This window comes from Thunnus maccoyii, chromosome 13 (assembly GCF_910596095.1).
Source record: "Thunnus maccoyii chromosome 13, fThuMac1.1, whole genome shotgun sequence".
NCBI lineage: Eukaryota > Metazoa > Chordata > Actinopteri > Scombriformes > Scombridae > Thunnus > Thunnus maccoyii.
The window spans coordinates 27,358,341-27,377,049 of NC_056545.1; the positions used below are offsets into that span (position 1 = coordinate 27,358,341).

At 39.4% G+C, this 18,709-nt stretch overlaps 1 protein-coding gene across 1 annotated transcript; it reads left to right on the forward strand.

Moving 5' to 3' along the window:
* Nucleotides 1–269: 269 nt before the first annotated feature.
* umodl1 (uromodulin-like 1) lies at nt 270–18,437 on the forward strand. The gene is made up of 17 exons (XM_042430226.1): nt 270–2,264; nt 2,537–2,695; nt 3,361–3,488; nt 3,776–3,959; nt 4,771–4,911; nt 6,056–6,331; nt 9,742–9,996; nt 10,464–10,576; nt 10,749–10,968; nt 11,760–11,897; nt 11,993–13,116; nt 13,279–13,439; nt 13,683–13,919; nt 15,366–15,522; nt 15,634–15,718; nt 16,372–16,627; nt 18,380–18,437. The coding sequence occupies exons 1-16, from the start codon at nt 2,093–2,095 to the stop codon at nt 16,557–16,559; spliced, it is 3,738 nt and encodes a 1,245-aa protein (XP_042286160.1). The 5' UTR covers nt 270–2,092; the 3' UTR covers nt 16,560–16,627; nt 18,380–18,437.
* The last annotated feature ends 272 nt before the right edge of the window (nt 18,438–18,709 follow it).

Sequence of the window (18,709 nt, forward strand, 5' to 3'; positions counted from 1 at the left end):
TTGATGTTAAGTCACATGTGCCACAGTAAACTGGGTGGAGTCTTTAGTGGTGAGTTTTCACTGAAAAGGAAATATTTAGAGGGAGTATTAAAGCGCTTGTGGACTTTTTTTTCTTTTTACATTTTTTCTCTCTTCGTTTTTCTGATAACATCCCCTTTGATGTTAAAAAAATAAACAAAATGCTCACTGTTATTATATATTCAAATAACCTAAGCCCACCTTTTAATTTTAGTAAATAAAATAAATTGGTTTTTAATACTAAAGCTATGCATCCAACTACAGAAGATATTTTGTTAGGTAAGTGTGCTTCTGTCTGTCAACTTTATACTCTGAGGTGCAGATATAATATGCATGTTACTACAAGCCCCCTTAACCCCAATGAAACTAATTAGATCCTTGACTGAAGGGAAGTCACAATAGCATGCTAGTAGGTTTGTGTCATTACTGGCATCCAGTGGGGACATGTTGTCATGTTTATTTGGCCTACAGGCCTCTTCCTGGAAGGCTCTGTCAGCTACAGTACCTGGCAACAGCCTCATGACCCAGTCAGGTGTGGCACTGGTAGTGAGAAGACTGATTGCACCGTTGCTAAAGCTTGCTTTTATAATTATCAAAGTATGAACTATATCACAAAACAATGTTCTACTGAGCTGATGATTTTAATTTTGTGGTGTAACTGTATTTTGTGTGTAGTGACCTAAGCAGACCCAGCCTCCCTACATACACACGCTCCAGCACTTCAGCTGTACCCAGTCATTATCACCTAATGACTGAAGCAAGTTTAATCAGGCACATTTTCACACCTCATTACTATAAAAGGAGCATCATTATATTAATCATTGCATTTATCAAGAATGAAAATGTGCATGAAAAGATTTCAAAGAATGTAGAGGACCCGTAGAAATTTCTTCCATCAAATGGAGACGGGCATTCACATTCATAATGTCAAAGCGATGACAAAATCTTCATGTAGTCTTTTTTTTAGAACACATCTTTGACAGCCAAAGCATCCTGCTGTTCCTTCACATAATGAGAATGAAGACGTGGGAAGATGGCAGGGAAGTTCTCACTCCTCCTTACTTGACATTAATGGCTGACACAGGCTGTTAATGCCAGCAGCATAGTAGGCACTACCATGGTTACCTGTGTGGAAACCAAGTCATTAGGGACTTTGACTCCTCCCATCCCATGTCTCTTTCCCTGGCACCACAAACATGTTTACCGATCCCGACATTGCCAAAGAATGAGTAAAATGACAACTTAATTATTCTACAAAAATAAAACTGAGGCCTGAGCTTTGTGAAGATCATATGAATCAAAGGCTTTTCTTTTTGTAATAACTGACTCACTTGTTTGTCATACTGCTATACTTCATGGCAATGCAAAATATCAAATTGTGCGAATTGTAATGTTCAGTTTTGCAAAAATGAATGTCATATCAGTACACTGACAAATGTAACTCCAAACATACATTTTATACTTACCTGCTGGCTGCTGTGATTTTGTGGTCCATAAGGGACAGGTGGTGGAACAAGGGGAGGAGACAGACAGCCTCACAGGAATTAGTCTTTGAATACACCCTGAACAGTAAGTTCAGTGAACAGTGAGCATCACCCCAATGAGAAAAACATGCACATAAAATGTGATCGTTAAATATATGGTTTAGATAAGAAAAATGGGTTGGATGCTCTCCATCTGGGTAGCTGTGGCTACTTTGACAGCTGTGGCCCTGCCGGTTCTCTGTAGGGGACAAAACATTCAACATGAAGGTAGGCATCAAGACAGATTTGATGTATTACCGATATGATATTTTGCTTTACCTACTACAGTTTGTTTTTAACATTTGTAATGTCAGAGATGATAGATTAGACATGTATTATGTTGTAAATAAGTCAAAATCAAAGAGCATTTTTGATGACTAACTCAAAATGAAAGTGAAATTTAGTGTCATTATACGGCCAGAGACTACCTACCAAAGACACTTATCCAACAGTAAAATTAACAAGATGTATTTATTCTAGGAAAAAGCCTTTCTGCATCTGGCTACCATCTATGTATTCGCAATGAGACAAGCATTGTGAGTTTCCTTGTGATGCACAAAGTCCCCTATATTGTGACAAAGCCTTGTGGCGGCTGGCTCCTGTGGAAGATATGCACAGTTACACTTTACAGGATGACCTATCAGACTGAGTACAAGACAGTGATGAAACAGGTGACCAGGTGCTGCGAGGGATACGTACAAGTTGGCCATTACTGTGCCCTGCGTGAGTGTACTGCACATCATTTATCTATCTCCATCTTTGAAGATGATAGTAGAACATGTGTTGTTCTGTTTGGTCTTAGATTTCAAGTGTCTTTATACGTGTGTTTGTAAAATCTGATGATATGGCGTCACACACTGCAGACAGACAAACGATCATTGTGACCTTTCAGTGTGTGGTACTGCATACAAGACACCAGATGGAAGCACAGAAACTGCCACAAATATCTTGCCGCTAATATATAGTCTGTAACATGTTATTTCCTTTGAATGAAGCTGTAAACAGGAGTGGGGAGTTCACTGCCAAGCCAGGATCCTGTCCAAATGCAGATGGATTGTATCCCAGATCTGAGGACTGTGACTGGGACATAGACTGCCCAGGCTGGCAAAAATGCTGCCAGAGATCTGGTAGCTTTGTCTGCAGTGATCCTGCAAGTTAGTATATATCCTGACTCTATTTTTATTAATTATTGAAGTATACAGCTAGTATGGTTTTGCTCTTTTTAAAGAGTATTTTCACCTAAATGATGAAAAGTTGTGAAAAAGTGGTGTCTAGTCATGCAGATAGTTTCAGACATCACAACATAGGTGAATGGAATGTTGTTTATCATGTTGAAAGCTGAGAAACGTGAGCCTATGGAGCTTCTGCTGTGCAACTGTGGCTGCAAGTGACAATTACAGGATAATACCTCATACTAAAACATGTGTGTAACAGTATAGCACAAGCAGAGAATATTCATAAAGTTAGTGACCTGACTCAGTAATGTCAGTTATACAGCAATATCTTATATGTTTGCTAACAGTAGCAACCATAAACTTGTGGTCATACCAGATCAAGTAAGGCTATAGAAGCAAAACGCCTGAGTATATTAAACTGAACATGGGTGCATTTTATTTCTCATGAATTCACATTTTATTTTCAAAGATGAGGAATCTGTTATTTTGTCGTTCGCAGGAAATACCCTTAGTGAAAATTACTGAGGGCAACATTTCACTGGAAACTAACCTCTAGATAACCACTAGGTCTAAATGGAAAAATATGGGTTTTCCTTTATTATTTGGGTGAACTATCCCTTTTAAAAACCTTTTTGAATTTTCAGGCTCAGCAAATTATTCTGAGAATGGAGGATACCGTTTCAATGCGACAGTGACAGTGAAGACAGATCACCACCAACTAATGTCCAAGGAAAGAGGTCTTCTGAATCACACAAGATTGCTACAAGCAATGGTACAACTATTGCTAATACGAATACTAATCATTATATGAATACTGCCTCTGCTACAACTATTAAGGCCATTACTGCATAATAAGACTATGACTTCTACCACTGCTTAGACTACTGACCAGCCACAACCATTGAAAACATTTAAATGTTTGGTCTGGAAATTATGTCTGTTAAAATTTACAATGTAGAAGCAATACTAAAATATCAACATGTCTGTTTCAGGGTCATTTCATATTTTTTTCCTTTCATTAATTTCACACTGATTGTTGCATCTGTGTATCACTAATAGGTGACTGGAGCTCTGCAGTCTGACCTGTCAGTCTATTACCTGAGCTCATGGCCTGTGCATCCATACAGAACTGCTACTTCACTGCTGATTGTCTGCAACTCAACTCTTTCACTGTACAATGTCACATCGAGGCTGCATCTTCTCCTCAAACACATGCAGGAGGTGTCATCTGTAACTGTGGAAGGTCAGGAGACACGCTTGTTCTGTACAGCAGCACTCACCTCTCACTGAGGCTACTTGGGGCTTTTTTTCTAGAGAGATGACATTCTTGTAGAGTTTTGAGTATGATTCATGTTGCATAGAACATGGTGTTCAGGAAAAAATGACTCAGTCGCACCACAGTTTCCTTCTCCCACCACTTGTTTGAGTGACAGTCATCTGTGGGATGTTTCCTGCAATAGCGGAAAATAACACTAGAGCGAGCACACACACACACACACACACACACACACACAAACACACACACACACACACAAACACGCTCACTTCCACACGTTCAGATATTAATCATGAATCAGTCATACTCGTTACATTTGTACAAAAGACACAATAACAACTGAGTTGCCTTCAAAATGTTCTCTTACAGATAATTAATTTCTCTTCTCTACATTGTAGGCACATATTTAATTGTATGATAATGTACTTCAATTATTTTCAAGCATCTCTGAACTACGTAGCATTTGAATGACATATTAAAGAAAGTCCAACTTGCACATTATATTTTAAATGGCAGTATTCTTGCCTGAAACCATTACAGTTGGTTTTCCAAAAACAAGATTTTGGCTCCATAATTTCACAATCTAAATAACTTTTGCTATAGAATATGTTTTTTCTGTAATTGTTAAGTGAAGTATTTGTACTTTTTAAATTACACATTACAGTGGATGATTTCTTGTAATCATAACTCCTTATGCAAACCTGAATCCAAAAGGATGCAGATGTAATTGTAATTACTGACCTCTAACCTCTTCATATGTCTCTATTTCTAATTGCAGATGTAGATGAGTGTGCACACTCTTCTCTCTGTCAGTGTTCCCTTCAGGCAGAATGTAACAATACAGTGGGTTCCTACCAGTGCACCTGCCGTGGAGGATATGTTGATGTTGATCCCAGCAACCCTGGAGCTCATTGCACAGGTGAGGGTGACTGTGGTAAATTTAAAAGCAGGCAATATACTTTATATGGTAATCAAGATGGTAAGAGTCATAAGTAAACACCCCGGAAGCATTCACTGATGTTTTTTACCTCACAAAACCCTTCCTTAATCATCACACTCTCATCCCTTTGATACCTCTTTGACCAAATATGTTTATATTATGCAAGCCTAAAATTATGGTAAATCCTAAATAATGCAAATAAAGATGTGGGTTAATTATTAGACCTTTTTTTTCTTTGGAGGTACATCATCTCTGTGGTTTAAGAATTCATAATATAACCTGAAATGATAGTACATTTAAATTTGTCCAGCTTGGAATCTGTATCACATTAAAAAAACAAACAATCTATTGGTAGGGATAAAGAGCAAGATCTTTACTCTGTGTCTGCACAATAGCCAAAGATATCTGTGAACAATTAAATAATTCATTATAAATGAGGACCACGTGTCTCTTTGGTATTTTTTATAATTTTTCAGAGAAACATCTTTAAGGATGCATAGTCAGTTCATTGTTGTGGGGAATTCCAGCAGCTAACTGACAGAGTGAGCTGTAGGATTATTAGTTTCTTTGTGGGTTTACTATTTTTTCATGGGTAAACACTTCATTGTCTTATTGGGGTTCACATCATAGGGAAAGGCCCTTAGTTTCTCACTATCTTGCTCAAGGGTGAAATTAAAAGCGAGGAAATAACACTTAAAACATGGCAGGGAAATGTTCACCACCTACACAAATAGCTGTGTAAAAGAAAATTACAAGACATGTTTCATCAAACACAAACATAGAAATTTTGCGGTAGGACAAGAATGACAAGGTTATGCAAGCCTTGTCTTTGGCAAAGCTGAAGGGAACAAACCAATAGATGCACCGACAATTGGATGCAGCAACATGGCAGCCAAAGTAGTCCCTCAAGCCAATCGAAGCTGCTTGAACCAAGAAATTGTGGTTTGTTTGAAATGAAACCACAAACCACAACTTGTGGCTGGGTGAAAACTTAGGATTTCTCATGTTTTTAGACAAAAAAAAAGGTATACCTTGACCCAACCACCTATGGTGTTATCCCTACACTTAATATCTTGCATAAGAAGCTTTGATTTTGACATTGACCTCTCTCCTTTTTTCCCAGCTGACATCACTGTGTGGACCACCACAGAGGCCCCGCTGACCTCCCTTCCTCCCATGAACATGACCTTAACCCCAGCTTCCAATACCACACATGACCCTACAGGCAACAGCACCATGGGTATCTTCAACTCCACTGAGACCAACATGACTACCTCAGCTCTGAGTAATACAAGCTCTGTCTCTTATAATTCATCACATGCTCCGCACTGGACAAGTCCCGCACCTTATACCAGCATGAGCTCAACTGTGGAGTCACCTCTGCCAACAACCACATGCTGTAAGAAATATTTTATTTTTATCTCAGAGCTGCTCAGAACCCCCTGTAGGGATCATGCACCATTTTTGGACTATCAGAAATAATTAATAATTATATTAAGTAATAGGATTTAATTTACATTAAATCCACCTCAGGGCACCATCCTTAAAGAAGGGAAAAGATAGCTAATTCACTGATACAGTCTCATAAAATATACTAAACTATCAGTTTGGAACTCTGATTGAGAATTAACTTAATAACTACAACCAAAATCACTGTATCAATAGCTAGTAAAAGTTGAAGGATTTGGAAGTTCTACAGTGAAGAGGTTGACAATATTCACTTTTGTACAACATTAAATAGACAGCATGAATATTCAAAAGCCTTTATTTAAATGATAACAAAAGGGAGTAAAAACACACAATATGTAATCTAAATAACAGTATTATATACAGATGTGTGTGTGGGGTGTGTATGTGTGTCTATGTGTGAGGACAAAAACAAAAATGGTTGACTAGGACTCAAAATGGCAGCTGGGACTGCATTGTGTGTGAACAAAGGCAAACTAAAAAACAGTATGGCTGAAAAAGGAAAAACTACAAACGAGGTGGCGGAATCAAAGATAGCCACTGGGACCGCATGGTGTGTGAGAGAGCGTGGGTGTTTCTTTGTTCTGCCTCCATGTGTTCGAGCATGAACACACCTGTTAGCTCAGAAACAAAAGTTGCATGCAAGGCCTAGTGCTATGAATACATGTGTGGAGCATAAACTAATATCAGCTTAGCAGTGTTGCTATTCAACAACCTAACCATGAACAGGACATCATAACAATAAAGCTCAGTGAATACATTAACTAAACAATACATGTACATTGACAAAATTGAACAACTCTTATGCTTAGCCATGTGCTGATGCTATGCCCTTGCATCTTCTGCCATTAAGAGAAGAGTTCTGTGTGTGTCTGCTGTGAGCAGGCCACACAAGAGAGCAGAGAGCTAAGCAGCGCCCTCAGCTGCAGTGAAGAGAAGAGAGTTGCTGCTCTCTTCTCAGAGGGCCAGCTGACCCTTTTAATTACCTAGTGACATCATGTAGGGTCACAGGTCACACTGACCAGTGGTGATTGGAGAAGGGTCCATAAGCATCAGGTTATAGTTACAGGAAGTGAATGGAGGAGAGGTGTAACTTTCACATTTTTGGTCTCAGGATTTCACTTGATGTGTGATCCTAAGAGCACAAATATACATGTACAGTCCATAGCTGAAAGAGTTCATTTGTCAGTTCATTCAAGTTTGTAACATCTGGGCAGTTCATTAAGCAACCAGACATTTGTCAACACTATCTATCTTGGCTAAGGAGGAACAGTCATCAAGTTCCAAAAACAAAATCCAGACAAACAACTACAACAATGGCATAGTATAAAATAAACAATCTGTGTTTCTCATTATTCATCAAGGTTAACAAAAATAGGAATATTAGTAGTGTAAATTTGTTAAGGTGAGATACAGAGAGAGTGGCACCTAGAGTGATAAGGCCATTTCTGAAGTGTCTAAGAGTGTTTGTTGGTTCACTCACTGGATCAGATACTGATATATACTGATATACTGACTACTCAATATAGTACTCAGTCCGATCTTTGCAGACTTTTCAGTTTTGTTCTACAGGCAGGTGTTGCTCCGGAAGAGTGTCACCAGATTTTCCAAAATCTCAGTCCTATCTATATCATGGTTTTTGTTTGAGAGTCTGGTAATGTCCTAAACTTATGTTGGATAAGGACATGTGTATGACTAGCTCTGTAAAGTCATAATGGGGTGTCCTATGCTTGTGTTTTGCAATAGTGATCTTACTGACAAAAATACTAACAAGTGTACTTGCAAAGTTGGACAGTGGTATCTGAGGCAAATCAGAATTTAAGTTTTTTTCAGCTAATAGTAAGATGTGTGGCTATCACTGAGTTCATAATTATTCAGTTTGCTGCTGTTGCTGACAAACCCAAGTTTACCTATGTAAGATATCCTGAGCTAGCATCTGTCTTACTTAGAACAGGGGTGGACTGTGTTGTTAGCAATGACTGTGAGGAGTGAACTCTGGAGCTCTTGTGCAGCACAAGCACAAGTTGTGCTTCAAGTTTTTCTTAACTTGTGGCTCAGGGCTGTAATGCTCTGGGTAGCCAGAGGCAGGGAGGCATTCAGTGCGGCTGTGAGGATGATCTTTTGAGGCAGTGGACCTATGTAAGTAAGTCAGTAAAATTTATTTATATAGCGCTTTTCATAGACATTAGTCACAAAGTGCTTTACATGAGCATGATGCAACAAACAAAAAGAAAGAGATCAAAACAGATGAGGTGACCTCCCAAGTCACTTGATTAAAAAGTGCAAAATTAACAAACACAATACACAAAAACCCCCCACAATCTGCAGTAAAAAAAATACACAATAAAAACATAAAATGCTGACTTGGTGTTTACAGGTTACCCAAACACCTGTCTAAACAGGTGTGTAACCTGTGTAACAGGTGTGTTCGGCGCTTCAGTGTTTGAGTTGGCAGGCGCAGTTGTTTTCCCCTTCGCTTTTGAAGTGACAATAGTTTCCCAAGCCATCTGTGTCATCTTCTTTATCTCGTGCATTGAGAGATTACTTTGATGTGTCATAAGCACAACATGAGAGTGTATGCACAGATGACGGTTCTGCAAGAACAAGGACTTAAAGGTGGAGTTTTCTTCTAAACCTAGTGAATTCTTGCCTTGGAAGTATGCATGCCTCAAATGTTGGTAATAATCTCTGGGATGCTCATGATGGGAATGTTTAATTTGGAAGGCTACAACAATTGATGTGGTCTCATCAGTAGTGAAGAAAGTTCTTCTATTAGTGCTTGATGGAGCTCTTTGTATTCAGATGGGGAAAGTCAATTAAATTGTTCATTCTGGTACCATGAAGCAATGTGGTTGGCTATGGTGTCATGTTGGCGGACACCTTGTAGTGTAGTTTGGGAGGTATACTAGCCTAACCAAACAATGTGGTGGCCTACATGCCAAAATCATGATTTAGACACCAAAGTAGCAGGAGTTGTATCAGTGTACAACAAAATTGAAACACTTGATTTTGTCAGAAGCATTTGATTTTAAAGGTACAGATAAGCTCTACAGACATTTAGTTGAATGTGGTGTATGTCATTACTTGACATCTTTTGATTATATTTGACATTTGTTTGAAATTTTGGCAAGTACTTTTTTCAAGGTATTTTCTTGCTTTCTTGTTGAGAGAAGATTGATACCACTCTTATGTCAGAGGATGGAATCAATCTTCTCATCTAACTCTCTGCAAGAAAGCAATAAGCATATCTCTCAAAATGTCAAACTACTGCTTTATCCACAATGAATAAATGACACCCTGTTAATTGCCTTTGCCGTCCCCCCACCTACCACCACCTTCTAGCTCCTCCCAGCATCTCCAGTTTAGAGTTGGCCAATGTCACTGGAACCTCCTTCTGTGTGACCTGGTCCAGCCAGTTTCAGACAAACCAGACCTATCGGGTTGTTCTAACCCAGAGGTCAGAGGTCAATATGTGGGAGACCAGTCACACCATGATGGAAGTGAGGGGACTGCTGCCTGGAGTGCTCTACAATGTTACTGTCACACCTTGCGTTTGTGGAAGCCAAGGAAACACCCTTCATATATTGGTCAGAACTGGTAAGAACTGTGCACACAAAACTAAGATGATTGTGAACGACTTTGATCTCATTTTATCATATACAGCAGTCTCATGGTGCCATCACTTGTACACAAAACTGAACTTGTTTCATTTAATAAGATATACAGGAAAAGAGGCTATGTTGTACATTCACACCTTATAGTAAATTTTGCTTAATGCATTTTGTCATGACCTACTATTAGAGTTTTAATGATAATCTAACCTAAAGGATGATACAAACATAGCAAATTCAGAAAGGAAAGGAAAGGAACTATTAAAATAAGATATGATAAAATCACTGATTACTACCCTCAAGGAAGAACAAAAGGGATACAATTGCCCTAAATGACTAATATGCAATAAAGAAAAGAGTCCTTTTTTAACCAATAAGCCCAGGGCTGGTAAGAGGGCTGATATTTAATTTGGAAAATGTGTCTATTGTACCAAGAAAGACTTTTCTTTATAGATGCTCAGACTCTTGACGCCACTGCGCGACTTACCAAAATCCAGTTCACTGCTGACCTGCAGACCACCAGCAGTCAGGCCTACAAAAACCTCTCTGAGAGCATTATAGAGGAGGTAGGTGTGCTATGAGGATTATCAGAATGTGGTCTTTGAATAGAATGTATCTAAAAATCCTTAAATTTCCACACACAATAAACATGTCAATTTCAATGAGTGAACATGACAAGTGTTATTGTTTCATCCATTATTATTCTGACTGTGAGTGATTTTTCCTTGCCACCAACAGATCTACCAGTCTCTGTCTCCAGAGATGAAGGCCATGGTGGATTCAGGCCAGGTGAGAATCGAGATCAGAAGCTTTTCCCCAGGCAGTGTGGTGGTCAATTTCAGCATTATCCTCATCCCCAATCAAGGCCAAGACATCAGAAATGTGTCCACAGCTCTGCTTTACTCCCTGATGAACAGCTCCAAATACTCTGTGGATGAAAACAACACAAGCATAAATGGTACATATCTTTACCTTCTGTGTTCTAACTAGGTGTCTGTGAAACTGAACTGGTAGGTATAAAGCAAAAGAAAAAGAGAGTGCATTAAAGAAAAATCTGGAAATGTATCTTGTGAGTCAAAAATATTTTAGTAAAAAGATGGACAAAGATGCTACTTTCAGTAACTTTCAGCAAAATCTAAGTTTGATTTTACACACACATAAGGTTAGTACTACTCAACTTGTGAAAACAGTTGTATAATATATTCTGTGGCTATGGGGGAAGCTTTCCAAAGTTTGAAAAAAGAACACTGAGGATGCCATCAGGGTTATCGCGGCTTTGCCTTGGAGACTTCAGATTCTTAACAGAAAGCCTGCGTTACAAACTGAGGGCAGGAGTTTGAAAGATGTAGGCATTTACCAGGAAGGGAGGGTATACCAAATAACACTTTCAGCACTGTGCATTGTGGAAACTGTAGGATTGTGTTGTATTTGGATCTTGACCCATACCAGACCAGGGCCTAAAATACAAGATATCCCAGCCTGTGCTACCTCAGTTTTGATCTTTTTTATTTCATTTTTTTAACAGCTCTTTGTGTTTGCAGAACAGATGTTTCTTTCTGTTTTGTTCTATAAAGCTATAACCTTTTAAAAGAGATTTGCAAAAGTGTCAGGCATACTAAAATGTAGTGCAGGGGTTTATTCGTGTCAGATTTTCAAGTGGGAACCATTTGTAGCCAGAAACCTAGAGTACATTACCTAAGAACAAAAGAGAGCATGACTTATTGAGCCAAAATATTTTGTTTTTTGTAGATTATGATGAATGTGCTTCAGGCGGAAATGACTGTTCCCTGTGGGCTACATGTACAAACACCTGGGCTTCCTACATGTGTGTTTGTAAGGATGGATTTATAGACAGCAACTCACAAAGGCCTGGAAGAGCCTGTCAAGGTAGTGTCTCACAATCTGATAGTGGTTAGATTATTTGCAATAATAATAACAGCATATCTTTGCATTTTGTAACCAGAGTGTCTTCTCCTCTGCAGCTACCTTGGAGACAACGACACCACCACTGCCACCAACAACATTATTTTCAGTTAGCACTACCACTTTTTCTCAAATAACACTCTCAAGCAGTGATCCAACTTTAACCACTACAACCACTGCAGTCAGATCTACCACATTGATTTCAACCACTTCTACAACCACACAAACTGTTGCTACTACAGGAGTCCCAGTTGTAACCACTGCCCCAACCACCACCTCCTCTACTCCTACAATCCCCTCTACCACCTCTACTCCCCCTATAACCACATCTACTGCCCCTATAACTACCTCTACTGCTCCTACAACCACCTCTACTGCCCCTACAACCACCTCTACTGCACCAGCAACCACCTCTACTACCCCTACAACCACCTTTACTGCTCCTACAACCACTTCTACTGCCCCTACAACCACCTCTGCTGTCCCTACAACCACCTCTACTGCACTAGCAGCCACCTCTACTACCCCTACAACCACCTCTACTGCACCAGCAACCACTTTTACTGCACCAGCAGTAACCTCTACTGCCCCTATACCCACCTCTACTGCACCAGCAACCACCTCAACTGCCCCCACAACCACCTCTACTGCACTAGTAGCCACCTCCACTGCCCCTACAACCACCTCTACTGCACCAGCAGTCACCTCTACTGCCCCTATAACTATCTCTACTGCACCAGCAACCACCTCTACTGCCCCTTCGGTCTCCTCTACTGCACCAACAATCACATCTACTGCCCGAACAACCACCTCTACTACCCCAACAACCACCTCTACTGCACCAACAACCACTTCTACTACCTCAACAACCACCAATCCTTCAACGCCATACATGACTTCTACCCCTACAACCACCATCACCAACCCCACTACCACCACTACAGCTTCTACAACTAATGCGCCTGCCATTAGAACTGCCATCAATGCCTCTATAGGGGCCATTTCAGTCCAGTGCAGGGTTGCTGCCATCACTGTGACAGTTGCCAAAGACTTTCTACTGAGCAGCAAGATCCGGGAGAGTGCCTTGTACCTGGGCCAGCAGGAATGTGGTGTCAACAGCAGCAATGCCACCCATGCCCAGCTGACCGTAGCATGGGATGAGTGTGTCACTAGACTTGTGCATGTAAGTTTTTTTTTTCTTCTGAAAAATTGTTGCAAGAAGGAAACTTTTGCATCTTCCCACACTCTTACATATTTTGTAGATACTATACTTGCCACTTTTGTGAAACTGAAGTGCATTAGCCCTGAAAATAACCCAAACTGCTTCCAACATCTGGTATTTTAGAATGACACCTACTACACAGCATCTGTAACCCTGTTCAACACCATGGATCCATACATCTTACCCAGTGGAACAGTGGAGGTACCCAGAATACGTCTAGAGGTTCCCGTCATGTGTACCTACATGAGGAGCATGCTCATGTCTGCAGACTTCGGCTCCATGGGGTACGCTCCACTTGATGTCATGATTACTCAGAATACCAGCATTCCCTGCACAACAAAACTCCTGCACACCACTATACAACACACCCAAGTCCTTAATAATTACAGCTTTACTTTTGAGTTTGACTGAACACCCCAAAAACAATAATGAACAAAGTTGAAAACTAATGTAAAATTTGAAGATTTCTTTCAGTGTTTTACAGTTGTATGGACGCTGTATATGTTTTTTTTCTGACCCATCTCCAGGTATGACATGATCAAAGATGTCATCACTGGCTCCGGGTCATTCCAGGTGACTGTGCAGTTGATGAACGGTACAGTGCCTCTACCCCACAACTACAGCTTGTCCTCAGAGGAGGCTGTGGTGGTGGAGGTCAGCCTCAACACCTCTTCACAGAAGATTAAAGTAGTTATCAACATGTGCTGGGCCACCCCGACCCCAAACTCTGCAGACACCAATCGGTACATCTTCCTGGACAACAGGTCTGTTTCTGTCTACAGTACTATGTGTACTTAGATTACATTATTCTCAGTAATAAATGTACTCTTTCTCTACCGTTTTTACAATTTTTGCTGTTACATTTACTAATTATTGACTTATACTATTACTACCACTACTATAACCACTACTTCAGAGTGTCTCAACCGTGGGGTTGGGACCTCACATGAGGTCACTTGATATGCCTATATGGGGCCCTATAAGATTTCAAATAATTACATATTGACGATTGATTGAGAATATGGCAAGATTCAGTATTTGTTAGATAGGTATGAAATACATGTGTATCTTGAAAATAAAATACTATTATAACTGACACTCTAATGGCTGGGGCGATAAGGCCTTTGGGACCTAGAAATAGGCAAAAAAGTTTGAAATACCATGCGCTACTTCATATGATGTAGTGCAGCGTGAGGTCTATAATTTGGTTTATAGTAAGACCCCCCCATGCTTTAAAGTAAGACTATTTAACTTTTGGTTAACAGCTGTGAACACAAATGACAAAGACAGGATAATGTTAAAAGCTAAAACAGAGTGTAACGATGGCAAAAATAGAGAAGAGTCATTAAATCAACAAACTGAATCCGAAGTGTCCGACATTAAGCAATGTCTATCTAAAGCTTTTTAACAATAGCTAACATTAGCCATCATAAGATCATATAGTTCACTTCATAGAGTATTGAATTGAGCAATATGTATTGTGTTTGTTTACTTATGAATTCAACTTTTCATTAAGTAAGTAAGAGCAAGAATGTGCTATTTCCTCTTAGAAAATATCATAGTCTCACTTTAATCATGATGAATCAAACATAAAATTCAGTTTTTCAACAAACAAGCTAGTCAAGAGGCTAAACTGTCTTGCTGCTAATTTAAAGGGAAACTCTTCAAAGAAGAATGACCACTCTTAACTCTTAGTATAAATTCACAGTATGCTACAGTTTTACTTTTTGAATTTGAACCAGCTTCTCCTAAAACCTAAAACCAGTTAGTTATAGGTGCTCTGCAGAGATAGAACAACTCTGCACCAGTGGTGATTTTACTGGGATATATGCACATATCCTAAATTAGAAAAGGAAGCCCTACATTTAGGTAAAACTCATTTGCAATATCTCTAAACCTCATCGTCAGTAACTCAATGTCAATGGCTGACTCAAAAAAGTGTCATTTGACATCATCAAGTCAAATCATAGCAGCAAAACAGTTGTCTATAGATGTCAAACATCACTGGCATACAATACCAGTCAAAAGTTTGGACACATTTTTTCATTCGTGGGAATGGGAAGGTGTGTCCAAACTTTTGACTGGTACTGTATGTGAAATGTAAATTCTGTTATTACAACTTGAATTTCATTATGGATTGTCATTTAATTGAGTTGAGAGTAAAAAAAAAATCTGATTCAGTTTTTCAGTGTCTTGTCTGTTCTCCACAGATGCTCCCTGAACCAATACACCAAAGTGTTGATGAATGGGAATTCCAGCACATCCCGTGTGTCTGTACAGATATTCTCCTTCGTCAACCTGAATATGATCTATCTGCACTGCCAGGTGCAGATCTGTGTGCAGATTGGATCTGCTACCTGTGTGCCCGTGAGTGCTTCCTCTATAGAAAAATGCAGTTACAAGCTTGTGGCTTCAACAAGGTGCTCAACTGCTCTGCTGGTGACATTTATAATTACTTTTGCTTGTGTTTACTTTCAGGACTGTGTACAAAGAACATCTCGGTCTTCAAACACAATCGGAGCAGCTGTTGGTTCTACCGGGCCAATACTCAGGTTTGAGAATGGTGAGTACTCTTACACAGAATAACAATATCTAACATTTCATATGTGGTTCTGTTAGAAAAGATATATTTTTCAGCTTACATGCTCTGTTGTGCTTAAATTTGAGTCAAGGATGGGATTTAATTCTAGCTAACAGCTTCTACTCTGCTTCTGACAGACTGGACAGTTTTAGAAGTGGAAAAGCCACCAAGGTCTACAGTATCCATTATAAACTTGAGAGTCTCATTTTAGGATTTGAATGGGCTGTTGAATTAGGCCAGTAGTGCTGCTGCCTCTATCATCATTCTGGTGGAGAGGGAAGTTGAAGTAGATTGATGTAAAACATACATTTCAAAAAACCCTGAAAAATGTTATAAAATAAATTTAAAGTATTTTATTTGAAGTAAACTGTTTTTTTCATAATAGACTTATCAGTTGAATTTAATATTTCAGCTGTTTGATCAGCCTTTGGCCATATTTTACCTCACACTTATGGATGTACTGCCTGCTGTATGTGTGTTTGTTATAAGCACTTATAAAAGTCACAGTGTTTATATATCCTCTTTTCCATTTTGCTGTTAAAGTATTAACTTTAGTTATTTTCAGATTAATCCTGTTTTACTTTTCACTGTGTTTACTGATTTCTGATGCTTCAACCTGACACATATTCTTTCAGAGTCCTTGGAGGAGGAACATAACACTCTGCAGCTAGTTGGACTGTCCTGTCTAGGAGTCGGTTTGTCGCTCTTCTTCATCATTGGTTTCATCTGCCTTTTCTACTACCAAAGGAATCGCATTGGACACTACAACTTCAGCGTCAAACCCAAGCAGGAGAACTTCACCTACCTTGTGTTTAACACTTAGAGGTGCAGCAGTACTCCAACAACCAAAGTCACAGTCACAAAAGATAAATGTTGCAGCAGATACATTTGGTATGTTGTTACAGTTCAACTGCCACTGAGTGGCACTGTTGCACCATTCACACATTGCAAACCTTTGCACATTAAATGGTTTATGAAGAACACATATTTACATTTTACCAGCTCCTCGACATATATTCAATATATTAGAATAATAGAATAGTTTCATGCTGGGTTATCAAATATAGACACTATAAATATTTTATGGATATTTTTAAATTAAAATATAAAATAAATATGTATGATTTATTCACATTTTAAAAGTTCAAATGTTTTAAGACACATTTTTCATACATCCATAAACAAACATGTTCACAATAAGAAACAAGAGATATTAAAACTGCAAAGAATATTTAAGATAATATATTAAGAATATTGAAAAGACCCACTGAGTATGGAGAACATTTCAATACATTGGCAATGCTATGAGTTTGCACTAAACTAGCTTGTATTGTGTATCTCTGTATAAATGATCACGTTCATGTAGTCCAATATGTTTAAAATATACCATTTACAATCCTGTTCAAGCACAGTTATCACTTTATTTTCCTTTAGCTGCTATTTTTCTACAATTACAGTTTTAATATTTGTACTGTTACATATCAGAAATATTCATTCTACTCTCACTTGTATAAATTCTTTATTTGTGATGTAAGTGCAACGACAATAATAAACATGTCCTATATGAGTGCAGACACTTGAGGGTGCTGCTGACACACTCAGCTCTAAAAAAACAATGCAAGGTGGCTTCTTGCATGCACAGAGATAACATGTTTACATGTTTACAGGAGACGACACAAGGTATGAGGTAATATAAGAAGAAGTTGCTATTATAGGCAACATTATGGGATGGGATGGAGGTCGTAGAGGGGGAGGAGGGGTGTCATGTTCTCTGTTAATCAGATCAGTGGTTAAGAAAAAGATCAGTAGTAAGCCTTTCTCAGTTGAGCAGAGCTGAAGAGGGGGATCCAGCCCCCCCTACACTTCCCATAATCCCACATTGTTGACTACAGGGTCATAAATGCAGCTCCTGGATCGACGGCGGGTGGTGAATACTAAACAGGAGAGGCTTTCTCTTTGAGAGGAGGTCCCTGGAGACCTGTGGCGAGGGGAGGGGGCTTACTACCATCTGGAGGGATGCAACTGCTCTGCCTCCTAATTAACCCATTCAGCCTCGCTGTCTGAGACCTGGCAACCCGTTTCCATGGCAACAGCCCAGTGCAGGGATGGAGGAAATGATGGATGGAGAGAGGGAGAGCAACAGCGATCAAAAGAGAGAGAGAGAGAGAGCGGGGAACCATTTTAGTTCAAAAGCGTGAAATGGGCTGAAATGCGCCTTTATTATCAATTTAAAACAAAAACATTCAGACTTTGTGGTGCAAATTTGAACTCCAAATTAATTTCCCTCTGCCTCTTCCAATGAGTGTTTTGTTACTGTTTTGCAATTAATCTACCCTGGATTGCACTGGATTTAAAAATAACTGTCCAGGTGATCATTTATAACCTTCACACACAGAGTGGCAACAACTAGCAAGACTCCCCATTGTTAAATAAAGAAAATTAGTGTCTGGGGAGTGATTCGTAAATTCATAGGGCCTTGGAGATTAGGGGGAGGGGGGGTGCACTGGAGGAGAATTAGTTTTTCCACTCTGTACTTCTATATTCCGGAAAGCAGCAGAGTCACGTCCCTCATAATGGCTGCAACCTGATCTGTGTCTCTTTCCTCCCCCTTGTCCTCACATCCGTTTCTCTCTGTTCATCCAGGTCAGTGCGGCTGTGAGACACAGTCATTCATCATGCTTTATGGTCTGCGTGTGTGCAGGATAAGCAGAGATCTCCAAAGGCTTTCAGACTTCAACTCACACAGGTCATTACTAATTAAACACCCTTATTGTGTTTTTATAGACCACAAGCTTCCTCCAGGCACCTGGGCAGTATAATGGATTGTAATACTCAAACATGAGAAGTGTAATTGTGCTGTCTAAGGACTGGTCTAGGTCACCTGATGGTAAAATCTCAGTCAGCTGATGGGTGAATTTTGTTTGTCAATCAATTTCATCAGTGGACTGTATTTGGTGTTGATTCGGTTAGATC

Bases quoted from the DNA above. Each gene is read 5' to 3' on its own strand.
- umodl1 (XM_042430226.1), top strand. From the start codon at position 2,093: ATGCACAAAGTCCCCTATATTGTGACAAAGCCTTGTGGCGGCTGGCTC. The intron at 2,696-3,360 runs GTTAGTATATAT...TTGAATTTTCAG, and splicing joins TGTCTGCAGTGATCCTGCAA to GCTCAGCAAATTATTCTGAG. The intron at 3,960-4,770 runs GTCAGGAGACAC...TTCTAATTGCAG, and splicing joins GTCATCTGTAACTGTGGAAG to ATGTAGATGAGTGTGCACAC.